Source organism: Misgurnus anguillicaudatus, chromosome 2 (genome assembly GCF_027580225.2).
Source record: "Misgurnus anguillicaudatus chromosome 2, ASM2758022v2, whole genome shotgun sequence".
NCBI lineage: Eukaryota > Metazoa > Chordata > Actinopteri > Cypriniformes > Cobitidae > Misgurnus > Misgurnus anguillicaudatus.
In genome coordinates this window covers 25,041,407-25,055,697 of record NC_073338.2, presented here as the reverse complement: position 1 = coordinate 25,055,697, position 14,291 = coordinate 25,041,407, and the positions used below count along the sequence as shown (strand labels likewise).

Sequence of the window (14,291 nt, the reverse complement as noted above, 5' to 3'; positions counted from 1 at the left end):
TGTGGGATTGGTGATATATTACAGATTATATTACTTTTTTTAATATTACTATGAAGACAAGAGTTTGATTCCAATCCTACAAATGCCTATTTGACCATTTGTAATGTAAAATCACAATTTCTTAGTGTTATACATAGTTATTGTATGTAATATGGGTTAATACTAACTAAATTAGGCATGTCCAACCCTGCAGATTTTAGCTCCAACCCTAATCAAACACAGCTGAGCCAGCACATCAAGGTGTTTAGGGTTGCTTTAGGGTAGTATTACATACAGGTGTGTTGGAGCTGGGCTAGAACTGAAGTCTGCAGGATGGTAGCCCTTAAGGAGCTGGGTTGGACACACCTCAACTAGATTATCACTTTTGTATTTATTATTGCCACAGTTGGATTTGTCGGTAAATGATGACATTATGTCTATTTTCAGGTGCCTGATATATCAATGTGACTTTCAAAATCAATTTTTAATGCTAAAATTACCTTTAAACTTCTTATGTATCATTATGCAACAATGAAGATTGTGTAAAGCTCTTTATGAATATAGAAACTAAATATTTTGCCAAGGGCATTTTTGTACATCTCTTATCAAAGTTTGATGTCAGTCAGCCTTGCAAGCAATGTTTGATCACTCCAGATTGTCAGGTGGTATTGCATTATTTTCATGCCTTTTAAAATAGGTTTCCATGTGTACACAGAGTTCAGATTTTAACATTGTTTTTGCTTCACATTGTTTTGTCACATTATGCTTTGTGTGGACATAAATTCTTACAATTCAAATGAACAAAAGCATACTTCCTTCTTTTGATAAAAAAGCATTATTTTCTACAATGCAATACTACAAATCATTCGCTAGAGTTGTTAATAGAAAAATTGGTGGGGGGTTGTTGAATTAATACCCAACATCCAACATTCTTGAGTGTCCTACATTACCACTCTTACCTTGTGAAAGCGCTAGACCCTGTTAACTGCAAACAAGTTTGGGAACTCGGTTCCTACACTAAACACACCTGCCCCTGTGCTTGTTTATCAAAAGCAAACTGGTTGCATGGAGGTTATTTGCACCTGTTTTAACTCCATATTTCAGTGTGTCTCGGCAATCCACCAGTAGCTGTTCCAGATTATCTGGATGGTCAGGGAGCTCCAGATTAAAGCCTTCCAGACCATCTTTGAGCTGATGAGGATGGTGGAAGTCCAGAATTTTGGAGCTGCGTTTCAGTGATTTACTGATATAGGCCAGCACGATTTTAACCAGCTCCTGGAGGAATTGTTGAGTTGCCTCCTCTCCATCCTCAGCAGGGAGCAGATCTGAGCAAACACAACAATTAATTGTTATTTCAAGTGTTGTTTTAATGATTTGTGCAGTATGGACGCAGGTAGCCTATGTGTGGGATGTTATACAGAGAAACCAATATGGCATTTTTTGCCACATGTGGATCTATCAGCATTTGTGTTGAGTCCATGTAAGTTATTGCCTTAAAAAAACTTTTCAAGGTGAGACCTTAAGAAGCTGCTTGACAAAATGACATGAGTACAATTTTCAAATTCTAGGCCAAGGATACTTTGAAAATCCTATAATATGACATTTTTTTGATTTATTTCTTTTAATCACAACATAATGCAACCGTGTTATGTCACTATTTTGATGTTTTTACCATTAATTGTTGAAAAATTAAATAGTTTCTACATTTTTTAACAGTAGTGTATTTTTAATGATTAAAGAACACAATACAAATGTACGGTATGCATGAATGCATCATTTAATTACAAAATAATTTGAATAACTGTAGCAGAAACTAAATATTATTTTTCAATATTTGAATAGAAAATTGAATGTCAATCTAGGCAGAGCTAGGATTTTCAATTTCTGTCAAAAGCAGAATTACTTTGAGTACAATTGTGACAAAAAAAATTAGCTGTTCATGTTCAGCTGTGATACATGTAAAAGATCAGTTTTCACCACCTATTAATCTGTTTATTTGCTGTACCTTTGCTGTGGATGCAGCTGAAGTCTACACGCCCATTATCATATTTCAGTCCTTCATCTGTGTTTTGTAAAGAACCTCGGCCCTGTTTGCTCTTGCCTACATGCAGCTCATCTGTTTGTGTAAACTCCATTACACTGTTAAAAAAACAATCTGTAAATCTCTGGCAGCAGAGTTTTCAAACAGATTCTGTAAAATTACGGAAAATATCTGTTTCACAAAAATACATGAAATAAATGGTAAAAAACACATAATAATTAACACATAAAAATACAGAACACATACATTTGTATTAAATACATACTATTAAAAATAAATAATTGTAATAGTTTTAACCAGTCATTTACATCAAAAGTAATCATTTTTAATGTTATAAAATAAAGGAATTTAACCGTAATATGAAACTCTTGTCTACCGACATTCCTGTTAAATATAGCCTGTACATTATGTTTATCCTGTACAATAACTAAGAAATACTCTTAATGCATTCCCTGTAGAATATATAAAATTGCAATATGTATCTCCAATAAAACAGATGCGTTTGTAAATACATGGAAATAAACAGTAATTGTACTCAGCTGCAAACAAACATTTTTGGTCAAAAATGTTCATATGGCAGTTGCAATACAAGTTTAGTACCGTTTGTCAGAACATTAAAAAATATCAAACCAAATCTTCAGTAGTTACTTCATACAATTGCCTTGAAGGTGCAATGTGTAAGTTTTAAAAGGATCTCTTGACAGAAATGCAAAATAATATACAAAACTATATTATCAGTGGTGTGTATAAAGACCATTTTATAATGAACCGTTATGTTTTTATTACCTTAGAATTAGACGTTTTATCTACAAACACAGAGGGTCCCCTCACGTGGAAGTCGCCATTTTGTGCCGCCATGTTTCTACAGAAGCCCTTAACGGACAAACTTTTTACAAAGTTGTCTCAGACGATGGCATGTTTTTTCCGGTGGCGGTTACCGTAGCTTCTCTATGCATTTTAAAAGCAAGGGGTGGGCAGAGGACTGAGCCTTTGGTTGCAATTCGCAACCTCACCACTAGACGCCGCTAAAATTTACACACTGCACCTTTAAGAAAAGTTTGTTTTATAATACAGTATGTTATTATTTATAATACAAGTCGTCATATGTTTAACTTTCCGCTAGTAATGCTCGTGCTAACGGCTGCTTGTCGCACTGCTGTAATCTCATAATCAACCTCAACGCTTGACTTCTATTGGAATGTGTTCATGTGGAAAGTCGCTAAATATCCCTAGATGACCTCATTGTGTAATTAGCATATCAGTGATGTCATCACGTCACATTTGCATTCTGACTATAGTGGCACTTTAAATCTGTTTTACGTTTATCTACCTGTCATAAACTATAGGAGCCGAAAGCCTCAAATTTGTTTTAATTATTTGTAAATTTTCGGCTTCTGTTTTCCGACAACGAAACGAGTAGGAAAGAATGTGACTCATTAAAATACTTGTTAACATAGACGTTGTTAACCAACAATCATGCTTCTACTAAACTGTTAAAGTCTGTTTGGGTAAAAACTGTGCAACCGAGCTATGTTTATTTGTCCAAACAGTTTAAAAAAACTCACTGTACTGTATAATTCACTGTACTGTACAGAAAGCAGAAGTACAGGGAAATTAAGACCTCATGTTTGTGGGGCATTACAGGGCAAAAAGTTACTATTTTTGTCTATGACTCATCCAAAAAGTCACTAAAGGGTTCTGAAAAATCACTATATTTGATTCTGGGTCATCTGATTGGATTATTTTGAACTGCGTTGCCTGATTGGATGATTCATATGCAGTCGGACACAACAATATAAACGCACAAACAAAAATAAAGTGTGTTGTTGAAATAAAGTTTTAATAAGTTATTTATGTAGCTAAATTATAATAAAGTTGTTTCAGTTATGCCGTATAAACACTGAAAAAAATGATTCATTGAATTTAATGCATTTTTTTAAGGTAAGTGGCTGCAATCAATTTATTTTATTTAAGCTACATTTAAACAAAAAAGATGAGTAAAGTAAAATCAAATATAAAACTTTTGTTTAAATGTAGCTTAAATAAATTGAACCACTTACCTTAAAAAATTGATTAAATTAAATGAATAATTTTTTCAGTGATAAATATCTTGATTTATTTTTCCAGATGACAAAAACAAATGCCAAATAAAAAATAAAATGAGCATTTATTTGCAAAACAAGAGGTAAATTACTTTAGTCTGCCCACGGTAAAAAGTGAAAATTTAATCTAATTAAAAATAAATTACTTCAAATGGTAACACCTACATTTTTTAAAAGCTTTTTCAAATGACATTTTTTCACTTAAAGTGAGTAAAGTTAATTTTTTATTATGCAGTCACTTTCATTTTTTACAGTGTGCAAATGCATAATTATTCAATTTTAATGAAAACACTCCTGACTACTCCTGACTACTGATTACTGTACTTTTACAGAAAAAAAAGCATAATTAATTATTTTTTTATTTAAATTGAATTCTAAAAACAATATATTTATGTAAACTCAAATTATGATAATATTTTTTATTTACCTAAGAAGACTGTTAAACAACAGGCGTTTTCTTGTAAAAAAAAAAAGGGGGAAGTCTGTGGAAAAATACAGACTATAAATTACTTTCTTAACAGTGTACATTTTCTAAAAAAGTCACCATGCAAGCACGAACAGGCAAACTTCAGCAACCACATGAATCTCCTTTATCTGAAAACCACCCATTTGAATAAAATCACCAAAAACCGTTTTCCCTTTGTTCAAGCTTAAAAACAATTATTCAGCTACTGCATGGATATAATTCAAAATAGCGTTCTTAAATGTTATAATAAATCATGCTTTACCTCAATATTGTGCCATCAACTGTTCTCTGTTGTTAACTACAATAGTCTGTGTCCTATGGCGAGAGTTGTTAAAGTCCCAGCCTCCACCCCAGGCTGAAAGTTACCCAACCATTTGACAAACTAGGCGTGGTCATACAACATAGCTTTCCATCGCAATGAAAATGACGCAACCTTCTAAAGATGCAAAGACCTGCCTACTGTAATCGCCTAAAGATGTACCCGCCCACCGTCTCATATGCTTTTCAGTTTGTTTAATTGACAAGTCTGCACATATGCTGAACTTCCTCTGTAGACATACTTGAGTTTACAAAAACAGGTTTATCTAGAGCTAAACATAGCCAAATCCTGAAGCCGCAGCTCTGCTTTTCAAGGATTAATGTCTCATGTACATGCTTTGTTTTAGATGTGCTGTGTTTCCTGCAATAATAAAAATCAGATGTTGTCATTTTCTTTTTTTCTAACTAAATTTGTCACAAGCGCTGGTTCATTCCTTCCATGATTGATCTATTGATGAATACCTGCAGGAATCACTTTAACAACTAATCGTGCTATTAAGGGAACAAATGCAACATGGGATCTCTACACATTTTACCTCCGTGTCATTGTACAAGTGGTTTTGTTTCACATTCTTATTTGTCTATGACTCCGATCGGATTTCATTTTTCATTGCTTTTTTTGAGATACAAAAGCTGGCATCTGTGTGTTGGCAAAGGTGCTGTTTGAGAGCACAAAGCATCTCAGTTTTTCAAACGGTGTGCAAATAGCTTGGGCAAAGGAATAGAGAGGTGCAGCGAGTGAGATTTAAAGGCTTGCTTTTATTAATCAGGTTGAGCGTGCTGTTTCCATCAGGCAGGTTGAGAAATGATTTCTATAGGCAGACCTTGAACATTATCCTGCCTGGAACACACGCAACCATGGTAACTTCACTGAACGAGCTCTTCTTTGTAAATTAATCTCTAAATAAAGGATACAGGTTGTTAAAGCACTGGCTAATAAAAAGAGTGTTTTGTAAGAAGCAAAAGATGACACAGTATATTATTTTTTTATATTGCTTCATGCCTATCTGGTTATCGAAATAGTATCTATATGTTGTGTTTCAAAACAAATCAAAACGACAGTATAGCAAACAACTGAACGTAAAATTGTACGCTTCTGAATGATTGCAGAGAGCGGAAGTATCACCTGGTGCTCTATTGGCATTAGCTTCAGGATCCCTGCAGTTGTGGAACAAGCTAGAAAATCGAAGAGCTGGTTTATGGCAAATACTGGTTTAGAAGGCTAAAATATTCATGTGTCACACGTATAAATAGCACATTTTGGTTTATTTTTTATATTTGAAGGCTCTTTGAGATCTGTTTATTGAAAATCATTCCTCCAGCTCGCACTTTAAGCTAGGGTGCAGTTTGTTTATTAAGCAGGTATCCAGTAATCACATCCCACCAGGCCTAGCAGTAGTGCATGCTTGAGAGCACAGCGTTTTATATTTGCAGTCAAAACTAGACGTTTGCATCACTCACACACGCACACGCACACACACAGGAGTGAATAAAAAATGCTACTGTAACAACTCGTGTATGTGAACTGACGAGGACGTAGGAAACGATGCAAATTTGGATCGTATTGAAGTGGGTGGTGTACTGCGATCTGTGATCCGATCCGCAGGAGAAAAGTATGCATGTAAACACGTAAATCGTAGTATTTTCTCATTCGGATGGAAAAATACATTGTGCACATGCGCAGAACATTTGTGTATAGGAATAGTCCATTTTCTTAAAAGAAAAATCCACATAATTTACTCACCACCCTGTCATCCAAAATGTTGAGGTCTTTCTTTGTTCAGTCGAAAAGAAATTATGCTTTTCGAGGAAAAAATTGCAGGATTTTTCTCATTTTAATGGACTTTAATGGACACCAACACTTAACTCAACACGTAACAGTTTTTCAAAGGACTATAAACGATCCCAAACGAGGCAGAAGGGTCTTATCTAGCGAAACGATTGTCATTTTTGACAAGAAAAATAAAAAATATGCACTTTTAAACCACAACTTTTCGTCTAGGTCCGGTCCAGCGTGACCTAACGTAAATGTGTAGTGATGTAGGGAGGTCACGTGTTACATATGTAAAATGCACATTTGCGGACCATTGTAAACAATAAACTGATACAAAGACATTAATTAGTATCATCCCACAAACAACAACGTCGGAATGGTCTTCTGTCAACACACTTGTAAACACTGGGGCGGAGTTTCGCGTTCGTCCTTTGTGACCTCTTGACGTCATAACGTATTGCGTGAGGTCATGTTGGCGCTTTCAGGACCGAAGGAAGATGAGAAATTGTGGTTTAAAAGTGTATATTTGTTATTTTTATTGTCAAAAATGACAATCATTTTGCTAGATAAGACCCTTATGCCTCGTTTGGGATCATTTATAGTCCTTTGAAACTCGTTGAAAAAAACTGTTACGTGTTGAGTTAAGTGTTAAGTGTTGGTGTCCATTAAAGTCCATTAAAATGAGAAAATTCCTGCAATGTTTTCCTCAAAAAACATTATTTCTTCTGAACTGAACAAAGAAAGACATCAACATTTTGGATGACATGGTGGTGAGTAAATTATCTTTTTCTTTTTAGAAAATGCACTAATCCTTTAAACTCTTATATCACATGATTCTCGTCAGAAAAACACGCATTAGCAAGGCTATTGCATCACGCATTATTAAGGTAAGGTTACTGGGGTCACGCCGCGTTTATGTGTACTTTTAAAACATTAGGCTATCACCTATATCTGAAAACTTCTTAAAGGGACACTTCACCCATTTGCATTAAGCTTTGTATAGTTCTCAGTTGCCGCTGAGAAAGGAGAAGTACAGATTTCAGTGTTGCACTTCCTTCTTTCAATGATGTAAAAAATCATCATTTTGCATCATTGAAAGCAGGAAGTCCAATATCTTTGTTGACGGAGTAAGACTAAAAACACCCATTTTCTCGGTCAAGTAGGCACCAAATTCAAAATGTATGTTACATTTCGACAACAAATATGACACACTTTCAATAAAGATTAAAGTTTCTACGGGTGAAATGCTCCTTTAAGAACACATTTCTCCAACTCTGCTTTGACTTTAATGCAGAGAAAAAGCATGAACTCAACGAGAGAGTTTAGATTTGAGCTGTTTAAACTGTTTCCACCAGTTGTTGTTTTTCAACGGGGTTAAAGATGAAAGTATTTTGTTCATTAGTTATTGCTATGTGGGCTGTGAATGGTCATTGGCATGCTTTTGGGCTATTTTGAATGTCCATTTGGGTTGGTTTGGATACATGAATCTGGCAACCCTGGCTGTGCGCTTGCGCAGACGTTCGGTTCGGATTCTATAGAATGTGGATGTAAACGAACATTTTAATCAGATTGCAATGTTTAGGATGCATGTAAACTGTATCGTCGTAACCTTCGATCGTATTAAATTCAATCGGATTGACAAAATTTTTGTCATGTAAACATAGCCAATGTTACACGGACCAAAAGCAGAGTATATATATACACACATCTTAACTAAGGAGCAAATGAGATCATTAATAGGGTGGAAACCAATTAACAGGAAAACTAGAGCACGGAGGACAAAACTCAAAACATGATGAATATACAGACAACTATGTACCCAGTTGAGGCAGGTGAATGTAAGCAGCAATTAGTCATTTAAATGATTATCATTTCTGCTGACTTTCTTGGCAATATGTTTTTTTACAGCAAACAGAACAAAGCTTAGAGAAGAATCAAGCAATTGTCTTATAGTCATATATACGAAAAAATGACATACACAAACACTGGACAAGCAGGTTTTCAGAAATTTAAAAAAGAGACAATTGGTTTGTTTGCAATTTAAATGCAATTTACATGAATTTGTTTAACCAAGTCATTTCATGTGAAATCATCTGTAAAGAAGAGGTTTGCCAACCAACCATTGCAGATCATAGACTATGCATGGTACACTGCAAATATACAAAATCTTCATCATAGCTTTTCACATGGGTTGTACCTTTAAAGGTAACCTGATGTCTTAAGGTGGTTAAGCTTTAAAAAGCACCGCATCATTTAAGTAATCCATACAACTCAAATGGGTGGAGCAGTGGTGGACAAAACAAATACAACATCAAACAATGAGGCTATTAGACTGCCTGTGTGTCCCTGGTTGTAAACTGAAGCACGTTTTTTTAACAGTTTATATTGTATTGTTTACCGTTTAGATTCTAGTCAGAATGATTTCTCACACCGTGGGGAGAATGCATTGATTTTACAGTGTATAAAACAAACGAGAGGAACATGTTTTGGGTTGGCAATAACAAAGAGATTCCAAGCAGGTGCATTACAAACCTCAGGGTTAAATCTCAGAGTTTTTGATTCATCCTGGTGTATTTTAACACGAACCTATGACTTAAACAATGTTTCTGCCTCCATTTGTGTGTGTTCCTTAAAACCAAATGAGATTTTCTGTGATATGGAAATACCTGATTACCAGCTTTTGTGTATTTTGCTTATCATTTCCATGCTAGTTCCTCCAAGGAAAACCGATTTCAACTCATTACAAATACTGAAGCCAGGCAACAAGAAGGTTTAAAAGGTGCTATACAAAATGCAACCATTCTCAATTTACTGACCGGATAATAAAAATGACACAAAATAATATATTTTAATGGATTTAAATTGCGTGGGGTGGAAAAATGACAATTATTTAATGGGCTTATTGCCACACGTCAACAAACCGGAAAACAAGTCTCATTGCTTCCCCTTTAACAGTATTAATTGATGGCAATATCTATGAACTGTTATATGGTATTCATGTTTTATTTGTTGCATATATTCTGTTTAATAATACAAATATTAGTGAGAAGTATAAAAATAGTACAACTTTAAAAGATCAATCTGTATATGCAGTGGATGTCGGTTGTGTTTATCTTTGGTAACTTTGAAGGCATCTTGAGTAAAACCTCCATACAAAACACCTGAACCGGAAGTGATGTGAATGTTACAGAAGTTTGTTGTGCAAAACCCCCATTCTGTTCTGTTTTTAAGTTCTGTTTTTGGCTTGATGTCCTGCTGGAAGTTATTTTGAAGTCATTAGAGATTTATTTGTATTATATTACACTGAAAAAAAGATTCATTCAATTTACTCAATATGTTCAAGGTAAGTGGTTGCAACCAGTCCATTCAAGCTACATTCAAACAAAAGTTTTTTGTTTTGTTTAAATGTAGTTAAAATAAATTGATTGTGACCACTTACCTTAAAAAATTGAGTAAATTGAATGAATCATTTTTTTCAGTGTATTATCTGGCTACTGGAACAGTTTACCTTTAAAGTATTTGACACATTTTACATCATATACCATCTTAGACCAGTTTTGTGGAGGTTTTGTGTCTCTTTAAAATATCAGGCCATATTTCGGAAAACTGCCCTCCTGTGGAATAAAATGAAACTAAGCCCCAGAAATGCCCTGCTCTGATTATGAGATCCCACAAGATCAGTCCACATCAGATGAAATAGATCTTTAAATCTCATGTAACACACGCTGTTTCTGCATTTCTGATGTTAATCTGGAGTATCTATAGAGTAGTATTACATTCTTTTTATCTCCGAAGAGTCTTTAGTTTAATCAGATTTATAATAGAAAGTTCAGCTTTACCGAATCAAAAAAATTAAGAAGGAGGAGTTATACCGCGTGAAGGGCGAGTATGAGTCATGCAACACTATACAACACTGTTTAACTTATGATTCACTATGTTCGTGTCATTTATATAAGATGCACGCACCTATTTCCAAACATAAGACAGAAGTCTTATCGCATGCAACTCATGACCCGGTTGGGAAATCCAGCGCATCAAACACACACGCACAAATCCGCTGCTACCCCAGATAATAAACTATATCCATTGTTTTCATAAGGCTGGCTTTCTTCTCCTTAAATCCAAAAACACACTTCTTCTTTCATGCCATTGTTGAGTTTTGAAATTAAACAAAGCTGTTGCGTGATGTGATGTTTGTAAGTTCTAGCGTCTCCCGCTGATTGACGGGTGGGGCGGGGTTTTACGGGGGAAGTGCCCATAAAAAGAAGTGATACGTATAGAAACCCCCTGAAACGTCAGCTGGACCCGTAATTGAAAAAATTTTCCGAAACTTGTACGAACCCTGGTGAAGTGCATTCGGCACAGAAATACTCTGTAACACACTCAACTGCTTTTTTGACACTGCCTACGTTTAGCATGAGGAAACAACTCTATAACTGTGTTAATAAGTCAGAATGCATGAAATATCATTGAACCCCCCCTTTAAATGGAAACCAAAATTCTGAAGCTAGTGAAATCTGAATTACCACAGTATTACATGACAGTGTGCAGTATTATTTTTTAAATCATATAGTTTAGACACAAGTAAGGTGGATCCAGAACAAAGCTTTTGTTAGCTATAGCTTAAAAAACAGGATGGGATATAATGGTTTACTTTTTGATACTGATATGATTTTATACCAAATAATTATCATATCTAGCAGGATCTTGTATAAGCAATAAAAGCCAGTGGAAAATTCACAGCTTTTTGCAAAGAGGGCAAGAAAGAATGACAGCGAGTGTATCAGGTAATATCGGTTTCTGATAAGTGCAGAGCCTAATTTCGGAAGAGATTTTATATCTAAGGCGTTTTTTTTCTAACCATACTTTGGTTTTGAATGGTGCCACTTTATATAAAATAATTCTCAGCACTTGGTTTAAGGTTTATCCCTTAAAAGTTTATACAGTAAGTGATTTATTTCATAAACAAATGTAGGATAAGCTTAAAGGACTGGTGAATTTTCTTTAAAAAAATCCAGATAATTTACTCACCAATATGTCATCCAAAATGTTGATGTCATTCTTTGTTCAGTCACGAAGAAATTATGTTTTTTGAGGAAAACATTCCAGGATTTTTCCCATTTAATGGACTTTAATGGACCCCAATACTTAACAGTTTTAATGCAGTTTCAAAGGACTCTAAACAATCTCAAACGAGGCATAAGGGTCTTATCTAGCGAAACGATTGTCATTTTTGTTAAGAAAAATAAAAATTATGCACTTTTAAATCACAACTTCTCGTCTTCCTCTGGTCCTGTAACGCGCCAGCGCGACCTCACGTAATAAGTCATCATGTCAAGAGGTCACGGATGATGTATGCGAAACTACGCCCCAGTGTTTACAAGTGTGGAGAAAGAGGACCGTTCCGACGCTGTTGTATATCGAATGATACTAATTAATGTCTTTGTGTCAGTTTATTGTTTAAAATGGTCCGCAAATGTGCGTTTCATATATGTTTTTTTTTATTTGTATTGAACATCATCAACAAGTATAAAATACATTTTTGTTCAATGCCACATGAACAATTTACAAAATTGTACAAATTACAAAAATTTGAGTGTTTTTAAAATATTATATGTTTTCTGAGCTTTTTTGTTCTTAACTTTTTTCAAAGGGGTACTGTATAATTTGAAATCATTTATAAAATGTGACAGGTTTGGTTTACAAAGGGCCCATTTTGTTTTGTGTATATGATACTTTCCACAATAAATAGCTGTATAATATATTGTTCATTATTTTCCAAATTATCTCTCTCAAAATAAAACAACACATCAAACACATCAATTTCTACCACACGACCCAATTTTCTACTAATATAATTTTCCACATCTTTTCAGAAAAGTCTTGAGGCGTTTCACATATGTAACACGTGACCTTTCCACGGCATTACGTAATTACGTGAGGTCGCGCTGTTTCATCACACAGATGGAGGAAGATGTGGTTCAAAAGTGCATATTTCCATTTTCATCGCCAAAAATGACAATCGTTTCGCTAGATAAGACCCTTATGCCTCGTTTGGGATCATTTAGAGTCCTTTGAAACTCTGTTTAAACTGCAATTTTGAACTGCATTAAAAGTATTATATGTTGGTGTCCATTAAAGTCCATTAAAATGAGAAAAATCCTGGAATGTTTTCCTCAAAAAGATTGTGCATCACGTGTTTTGTCAAAATAAGTGCCTGCTGCACGCGCGTCAAAACCGTTTATGATAAAAGACACTCATTGAGCGCCCTCGAAAAAAGAAGTCACTGGCTGCCACTGATGCCTCGTATATCCTCTAATTTGAAATGAGACACGTATGTATGAGCCTTTAAAGGTTTTTTTATGTTATACTTGTATTTATTGAGTTTTATTTTATATGCATATTGCTTTTTTTTGTAAATGTAACATACCATTTTGTTTAAATCAGAGATCATAACACTGTGACTTAGCTGCTGGTTTGGCTTATGGCTTTGAATTCTTGAAATAGAAAGCATAAATGGCTCTTACAGTAAACCACACGAATTACAAGTTTTTTAAGTGTGATAACATCTCCATATGAATTTCACATACCTGTAAGTGGGCACATGGATTCATACATTCATATAAAATTTTTAGATGGCAAAACATTAGTGAATTTTACAATAGTGTTTTTGTAAAAAATGTTAAGTTATTTTCAACTCAGTGTTCCCTTTAAAAAGGGATGAACCCAACCCATTGGGTTGTAATTTAAAGAGCACCTATTTCATTGTTATTTTGTGTTTTTTGTATAATGCAATGTGTTTGCGTGGGTTGTAGTTAAATTTTCCCATACTGTACATTTTTGTAGCTCCTGATTTCACTCTCTTCCTGAAATGCACCAATTCGAAAAGCTCTTTGTCCCTGATTGGCTGGAAATGTGACGCTCCTTACCATGTTTTAAAGATTTGCGCACAATGCAATGCTAACAGGAGTTAATTTACAGACTATGAGTCTGTATTTGTGTCTTTTTCAAATGTGAAAAGTTGGATATAAGAATATCAACATAGTCTGTAAACAGACAGGACTTCCGCCGTAAACTTAATATCCAACACATCATACTGTAGTACCGAACTCCTCCACAGAAGGGAAACCAAGAAACCTCATAACGTTGTTTAACTGGATATATGCATCGCACTCATCGCAGTTTTAACTGCGGCCGAATATCATTCAGACCTGGGCTCAGATGAATGAAAGGGATTGCCGCGCTTTTTGTTGTTATCATTACGGTATATCAGCAAAAGCAGAGAATGTGTTATTTAAGCATTTTACATGCCCAATAAGTTGTCCAATACATTTTGTATGGCATATACATGCAGTATATATAAGTTTCCAAAACACATCAAATCAATGCACGGAAGAAGAATGGGGTCCGCATTTACGTAATAGCATGACATAGAGCCCTGCAAGCCCGACAGACTAAGCCCATTTGGGCTGGGCTCGGGCCGTTTTTTTTTTTACAGATAGGGCTTGGCTCGGGCTTATTTTAGCGTCTCTCCTCATTGTGTGTGTGTGTTTGCGTGTGTAGCAGAGACAGCACGCATCTGAGAGCGCGCGTTTGAGAGAGAGAGCACGC

At 35.0% G+C, this 14,291-nt stretch overlaps 1 protein-coding gene across 3 annotated transcripts in view; it reads right to left on the bottom strand.

Annotated features, from left to right (window-relative positions):
• gad3 (glutamate decarboxylase 3) overlaps positions 1 to 14,291 on the bottom strand; it is a 40,116-nt gene that overhangs the window by 15,661 nt on the left and 10,164 nt on the right. The window contains exons 1-3 of one of the 3 annotated variants that reach the window (XM_055202078.2): positions 4,851 to 4,929; positions 1,985 to 2,118; positions 1,062 to 1,304 (exon numbers count right to left, since the gene is read on the bottom strand). In XM_055202078.2, the coding sequence (XP_055058053.1) occupies positions 1,062 to 1,304; positions 1,985 to 2,114 (373 nt within the window). In that variant the 5' untranslated portion in view covers positions 2,115 to 2,118; positions 4,851 to 4,929. Of the gene's footprint in view, positions 1 to 1,061; positions 1,305 to 1,984; positions 2,119 to 4,549; positions 4,605 to 4,850; positions 4,930 to 14,291 lie in introns of those variants that run through there. The other 2 variants (XM_055202079.2, XM_055202077.2) reach the window with 2 other exon arrangements.